The sequence below is a fragment of the Neoarius graeffei genome, chromosome 7 (assembly GCF_027579695.1).
Source record: "Neoarius graeffei isolate fNeoGra1 chromosome 7, fNeoGra1.pri, whole genome shotgun sequence".
Classification (NCBI taxonomy): Eukaryota; Metazoa; Chordata; class Actinopteri; order Siluriformes; family Ariidae; genus Neoarius; species Neoarius graeffei.
In genome coordinates this window covers 24,163,996-24,171,729 of record NC_083575.1, presented here as the reverse complement: position 1 = coordinate 24,171,729, position 7,734 = coordinate 24,163,996, and the positions used below count along the sequence as shown (strand labels likewise).

At 40.6% G+C, this 7,734-nt stretch overlaps 1 protein-coding gene across 2 annotated transcripts; it reads right to left on the bottom strand.

Moving 5' to 3' along the window:
- Positions 1-701: 701 nt before the first annotated feature.
- si:ch73-52p7.1 (uncharacterized protein LOC100321084 homolog) lies at positions 702-7,370 on the bottom strand. Of its 2 annotated transcripts, XM_060924613.1 has the most exons (3): positions 7,238-7,370; positions 6,459-6,620; positions 702-1,694 (listed from the first exon to the last, which is right to left on the bottom strand). In XM_060924613.1, the coding sequence occupies exon 3, from the start codon at positions 1,466-1,468 to the stop codon at positions 815-817; it is 654 nt and encodes a 217-aa protein (XP_060780596.1). In that variant the 5' UTR covers positions 1,469-1,694; positions 6,459-6,620; positions 7,238-7,370; the 3' UTR covers positions 702-814. The 2 variants fall into 2 exon arrangements, with proteins under 2 accessions (XP_060780596.1, XP_060780597.1); XM_060924614.1 differs by lacking the exon at positions 6,459-6,620.
- Positions 7,371-7,734: the final 364 nt, after the last annotated feature.

Here is a 7,734-nt window from a genome sequence, read left to right as displayed (position 1 = left end):
GAGATTCTTTTCTGCTCACCACGGTTGTAAAGAGTGGTTATTTGAGTTACCTTTGACTTACTGTTAGATCAAACCAGTCTGGCCATTCCACTCTGGGCTGTCTTATTCGTTTCTGCCCACAGAACTGCTCCATTCTGTGTAAAGTGTAGAGACGAGAATGCATGAAAATCTCATGAGGCGTTTCTGAAATTCTCAAACCAGCACACTGATGTGAACATTACCTGAAGCTCTTGACCTGTATCTACTTGATTTTACGCACTGCGCTGCTACCACATGATTGGCTGACTGGATAATTGCATGAATGTGCACAGGTACGGGTGTTCCTAATAATGCGTTTGGTGAATGTATGTGTGCTACAAGACAAGTGATCCAGATTAGATTAGATTAGATTAGATTAGATTAGATTAGATTAGATTAGATTAGATTAGATTAGATTAGATTAGATTAGATTAGATTAGATTAGATTAGATTAGAGTGATCCAGATAGGCCATTTCCAGTTATATTTATTATATCTATCTATTATATCGATTATTTCCCAATAAATTAACAACTAATAAACATAAAGTAATGAATTACAAATATGTCTTAGTTCTTTCACACTAGAGTACTGTAGTTTCCCCCATTTCTCGCAGTTTAATCACAAATGTTAATGCCATTAAAGGAGATGAAACAAACCAAAGAATCCTTAAGAGTCCTCAGGAAAGATGTAACCTTTTTGTGTGTATTTTGAGAATATTTCCTCAGGAAAGGTATAAATAAAAGTATAAAAAGGCAGGAAAGACACTTCTAAGAAACTCTGGATCCAAATTCCATTCAGTACAAGAAAGATACATATATGCTGGACATATCTGGGAGCTCATCCATAGGAATAAACATTTCAGGGAATGGAGTCATGCCATTGCTGTCCACCATGGTTTTCACTGTGTATGCTTTCAACTCAACCTTCCCCACCAACACATCCGTGTGAATGACAGCTATCCTCGTCTCCTCATAGTAAGGCATGCCCACATCTCTACCCAGTACAATATCATGGTTCTGCCCAGGCATCCAGAAAGGGTATGAGATGTAGACCCTCTCCAACCTCCTCACTGTGAAGAAGTGAACAGATAATGAAGCACCTCTTGCTGAGTTGCACTTGGCCAGTGCCAGGTGGCGGACCTCCGAGTTGTTCAGTAGGCGTGCAACATTGAGTGGCGAAGTGTACCACACTGTCAGACGCTTGTACGTCACTGTGCTGGGGCTGTCATTGTGCTCCAGCATGGAGAATGGGTGGTTATGACAGACACAGTCACTGGAGTTGATAATGCTGCAGGCTACCAGGTCCTGCATGCACGTACAGATGATGATGTGGTGCTCACTCACATTGGCCAGAGTGAACTCGGCACGCAGGATCGCCGGCATGACCAGAGACAGGACACAGTACAGAGCAACACAGTCCATATGACCCAAAAGACTCATCTCTGACATTGTTGCAAAGCTAGAAACGTGTAGTAGGCTATATGTCACAAAGTTCTTTGCAGCCTTGCTGCTATGTTCCACTCGGAATTATGTCTTTCTGTTAGGTTGCATGAAACTGTTCCAAATGGCTTTGTCCTACTGAAAATGACAGAAGAATGTCTGTGGTGATGTTGCCAGTGAGAGCGCTACCATGAATAACTGGCATGGCCTGAGACAGACACCAGGGTCAGGTCTTCTGCGAATGATAATAAGAACACAGATAAGATAAGAAGATGACACAAAGTATTGCACAAGTACAGCTTCAAGAAATGCAATTAAAAGGCATGCTACAGTTGTGGTCAGAGGTTTGCATACAGTGGCATGAATGTCATCTTGGATATGAATGTCATGGCAATATTTGGGCTTTCAGTAATTTCTTTGAACTGTTCTTTTTCTGTGGCAGAATGATTATACAGCATACAGCTTTAATTAAAAAAACACTAGAATTAGTTGCACAAGTTTTAATTTCCTTTGGGTTTTCTGAAATCAACACAGGGTCAAAATTGTACATACAGGGTCAAAAATCTACATACAGCACACCTAATATTTGGGTAAAATTTCTCTTCGCAAGATTCACCTTGACCAAACATTTTTGTTTACCATGAACAAGCTTAGTGTGAATGGTTGTCTGTGTCTATGTGTCAGCCCTGTGATGACCTGGTGACTTGTCCAGGGTGTACCCCGCCTTTCGCCCGAAGTCAGCTGGGATAGGCTCCGGCTTGCCTGCGACCCTGTAGAAGGATAAAGCGGCTAGAGATAATGAGATGAGATGAGATGAGATGAGATGAGATGAGATGAGATGAGATGAGATGAGATGAGATGAACAAGCTTCTGGCAGAATTCTGGTTGGATATTTCACGACTCTTCATGGTAGAATTGGTAGAGTTCAATTAAGTTTTTTTTTGGCATGGACTTGACTTATAAGCACGATCCATATATTTTCAATAGGGTTGAAGTCAGGACTTGTTTAAAGCTTAATGTTAGCCTGCTTTATCTTCCACAACCAGCTCTGATGTGTGTTTGGGTTCATTGTCCTGTTGTAACTCCCAAGTCCCAAGTTGTGTTCAAATTTCTGATGGTTTATGCTGAAGAATTCTGAGGTAATCCTCCTTCTTCATTATTCCATCCACTTTGTGCAATGAACCAGTTCCACTGGCAGCACAACAGCCCCAGAGCCTAATGATCCCACCACCACCACCAGCTGGTACAGTCCTGTACATAGTGGTCATTGTGGCCAAACAACTCAATCTTTGTCTCATCTGACCATACAGCTTTCCTCCAGAAGGCTTTTTCTTTGTCCCTGTGGTCAGCTTCAAACTTTAGTTAAGCTTGAAGTTGTCAATTTTGGAGCAGGGGGTTATTTCTTGGATAGCAGTCTCTTAGTCCATGGTGATCTGAACTGTAGACAGTGATCCATCAGCTTCCAGTTCATGGCAGGGCTGTGTCATGGTGGTTCCCAGGTTGTTCCTGACCATCCAAACCAATTTCCTTTCAGCTGAGGGTGACAGTTGGGGTTTTCTTGAAGCAAAGTGGCTTGGCAAAGTGACTACACCTCACAATAACCAAGAGACATTCCAGAGTTGTGTATCTCTGTGATCCTGTTTCTCAGATCTGCACTGAGCTCCTTGGACTTTCCCATTTTACTATGTGTTGGTCAATCCAATGAGTGCTGTAAACAAACCCTTTTTATGAAGGCACAGAGAAGCTACCAGCTATAGTCAATCATAATCACTAATAGGAAGTTAAGAGACCTCGGCCTTGGCAAGATCAGAAACATTTTTTAAGTATCAGCTCTGAATTAATAATCTTAGTGAGCGTATGTACATTTTTGACTCTGTATGTATAAATTTGACCGTGTGTTGATTTCAGAAAACCCAAAGAAAATTAAAACTTGTGCACCAAACTCTAGTGCTTTTTTAATTAAAGATGTATGCTGTACAATCATTCTGCCACAGAAAAAGAATAGTTCAAAGGAATTGCTGAAAGCCCAAATACTGCCATGACATTCATATCCAAGATGACATTCATGTCACTGTATGTAAACTTCTGACCACAACTGTAAATATAATAAATATTATAAATATAGGCAGTGATGGCTGGTGGTGATGTTTGATGGGTGGCCAAAATATAATATGTGTTAATAGTTGGGCAATGAAATTTTTAGGGTGACTTATATCAGTGATGGAATAAGAAGAACAATGTGGGTAAACTCAAATCCTTCCCATCCCACATCAGGCAGCACCAATCTCATCTTCTATAGCTCTCGGCTTCTTGCATAGCTAGGGTTACAGTGGGGGGCTGGTCCTCTGGTAACCACAAGAGTTTGACTCCCTACTCACATCTGCATCGCAGCACTTCGCCAGTAGGTACCTTTTTATGATGGTCTTTGGTACGACCCAACTACAAGTAGAACTCACGGTTGAGAGGCAGACACACTAACCACTAGGCCAACTCACAGTGGGTAAACTTGTAATAATTATTTGTTTGTTTACAGAAGTTGGTGAAGTGCCTATGCTTGGTATTTAGGCCCTGAAGCAGGGTGTACTTTCTTTTTCTCATGACTGTATCTGTATGATTTCTATCTTTTTAAGTGTTGCAAGCTCATAATTCTCATTCTCATGAAATTTAGGAGTGTGTCACTGTATATAATCACCAAATATGACTGTCACTGATAGGCGGCATGAGTCTACAGTCTGAACTAGAAAGAAATCAGCCCCAGCTTTGCTTTTTCATATCATTCTTTGTATTTTTCTTCCAATCACTGGTGGTTCTGTTGCACTTGATTCCACAAAAAAAAAAAAATTTTAATTAAAAATAAATAAATAAATACAACCCCGATTCCAAAAAAGTTGGGACAAAGTACAAATTGTAAATAAAAACGGAATGCAATAATTTACAAATCTCAAAAACTGATATTGTATTCACAGTAGAACATAGACAACATATCAAATGTCGAAAGTGAGACATTTTGAAATTTCATGCCAAATATTGGCTCATTTGAAATTTCATGACAGCAACACATCTCAAAAAAGTTGGGACAGGGGCAATAAGAGGCTGGAAAAGTTAAAGGTACAAAAAAGGAACAGCTGGAGGACCAAATTGCAACTCATTAGGTCAATTGGCAATAGGTCATTAACATGACTGGGTATAAAAAGAGCATCTTGGAGTGGCAGCGGCTCTCAGAAGTAAAGATGGGAAGAGGATCACCAATCCCCATAATTCTGCGCCGACAAATAGTGGAGCAATATCAGAAAGGAGTTCGACAGTGTAAAATTGCAAAGAGTTTGAACATATCATCATCTACAGTGCATAATCTCATCAAAAGATTCAGAGAATCTGGAAGAATCTCTGTGCGTAAGGGTCAAGGCCGGAAAACCATACTGGGTGCCCGTGATCTTCGGGCCCTTAGACGGCACTGCATCACATACAGGCATGCTTCTGTATTGGAAATCACAAAATGGGCTCAGGAATATTTCCAGAGAACATTATCTGTGAACTGTGATGACCTGGCGACTTGTCCAGGGTGTACCCCGCCTCTCGCCCGTAGTCAGCTGGGATAGGCTCCAGCTTGCCTGCGACCCTGTAGAAGGATAAAGCGGCTAGAGATAATGAGATGAGATTATCTGTGAACACAATTCACTGTGCCATCCGCCGTTGCCAGCTAAAACTCTATAGTTCAAAGAAGAAGCCGTATCTAAACATGATACAGAAGCGCAGACGTCTTCTCTGGGCCAAGGCTCATTTAAAATGGACTGTGGCAAAGTGGAAAACTGTTCTGTGGTCAGACGAATCAAAATTTGAAGTTCTTTATGGAAATCAGGGACGCCGTGTCATTCGGACTAAAGAGGAGAAGGACGACCCAAGTTGTTATCAGCACTCAGTTCAGAAGCCTGCATCTCTGATGGTATGGGGTTGCATTAGTGCGTGTGGCATGGACAGCTTACACATCTGGAAAGACACCATCAATGCTGAAAGGTATATCCAGGTTCTAGAGCAACATATGCTCCCAACCAGATGACATCTCTTTCAGGGAAGGCCTTGCATTTTCCAACATGACAATGCCAAACCACATACTGCATCAATTACAGCATCATGGCTGTGTAGAAGAAGGGTCCGGGTACTGAACTGGCCAGCCTGCAGTCCAGATCTTTCACCCATAGAAAACATTTGGCGCATCATAAAACGGAAGATACGACAAAAAAGACCTAAGACAGTTGAGCAACTAGAATCCTACATTAGACAAGAATGGGTTAACTTTCCTATCCCTAAACTTGAGCAACTTGTCTCCTCAGTCCCCAGACGTTTACAGACTGTTGTAAAGAGAAAAGGGGATGTCTCACAGTGGTAAACATGGCCTTGTCCCAACTTTTTTGAGATGTGTTCTTGTCATGAAATTTAAAATCACCTAATTTTTCTCTTTAAATGATACATTTTCTCAGTTTAAACATTTGATATGTCATCTATGTTCTATTCTGAATAAAATATGGAATTTTGAAACTTCCACATCATTGCATTCCGTTTTTATTCACAATTTGTACTTTGTCCCAACTTTTTTGGAATCGGGGTTGTAAATAGAAATTTTAAATAATTCATTCGAACACATTTGCTAACAGCAAATCAACTGGTGTGGGTGCCAAAAACAATACCTTATCCTGACGTCTTTTTATCTTTGAAAGGCAGGAAGGGTGTGGCCCTGCTACCCAATTTAAACCAGTCGTCCCTGGATATAGGTTTAATGCAGGCTACATATTATAATAATATGCTTCCTTTGCATGGTTAAGTGTGGTTTTCAAACTAAATTCCATTCATCCCAAGACTTCTGCTTGTGTCTTTATTTGTCACAGATTTTTTTTTCCCTGTGGTGTCTTTTGCTGTCATGGGAAACTGTCCAGTTGTAAAACTGCTGGTGGAAGTGGAATTTCACTGGAACTGGCTCATTCTTCACAACTAGAACACTCACTTGGCTGCTTTTCTGCAACAAACAGGCTGCACACGGCAAATGCTTAGCAAATTGCTGTTTATTCTGTTCCAGGTCCAGTGGATAGAGCACACACTGCTGCCCTCATTTTCTCCCCTTGACTCATGCTGGGACCACATGTGGCTCAGGCTCAAGATCAGGTCCCTATCAGAAACACACACACACACAGAATATGCTATTTTTTCCTCACTGCCTCTTAACCATTGCATTATCTATCTATCTATCTATCTATCTATCTATCTATCTATCTATCTATCTATCTATCTATCTATCTATCTATCTATAACTAACACTAAGACAACACTAAGACAACACTAATGTTAGTGCTGTCTGACTCACACATCCAAGTTTATGTGTACGTCTGACTCACTAGTCATTCCATTGCACTTAGATTCCATTGTAAAAATCTTCCTAACAGCAAAACAAGTTCAGATGAATCTTTCCTAACTTACAAAACTCTCCAAAATCTTGTTACATGAAAACTTGCTTTGACTGCTGCCAAAGATAATAATTTGAATACCACAAGCTGGGGAGATCCTTTATCTTTGAATAAAGTATACATTTAATATATCTTACACTCATTAAGGATAATGTGATTTTGTGGAGAAAAAAAAATCCAGCTGGGGCTATATCCTGTTTTCTCTAATACAAACACTTCAACATCAAACAAAGCTACAATTAGCAGTTAGTTATGGAGGAGAAAGAAAGAAAGAAAGAAAGAAAGAAAGAAAGAAAGAAAGAAAGAAAGAAAGAAAGACTACCTGCTATGCCTCATCAATGCAGAAATGTCCAGCAGAAGTCCTTTCCCCAATCTGAGGATCTAAGAGACTGACGAGGAATGTGGGGAGTTTCGAAGTTTTCACTGGACTCAGTGAATCCACAGTGCTTGCCAAAGCCACATACAGTGTCCTCAACATCTTGCTATGCATGACCGGCCAAGCCAAGCAGGAAAATGTAAACTATGGATGGAACAACATGAGGCTGTCGCTCACAAATATGACGTCAGTGCAGATAATTTAAAACACCCACCAACATCCAGAGCTGCCTTTGGATAGTTTTTTTTATACTCACAGTGGTTCTTTTTGGTTCAGAAAGTGTGCAGTATGACAGCCACTGGATTTGAAAGTTGGGATTTAGCCAGATCACATGATGATGTTAGAGGTGGTCATATGAACTAACACATTTATCCCTAATGAGCAAGCCTGAAGTGACAGTGGCAACAAAAAAACCTCCTGAGACGACATGAGGAAGAAACCTT

Bases quoted from the DNA above. Each gene is read 5' to 3' on its own strand.
- si:ch73-52p7.1 (XM_060924613.1), bottom strand. From the start codon at position 1,468: ATGTCAGAGATGAGTCTTTTGGGTCATATGGACTGTGTTGCTCTGTAC.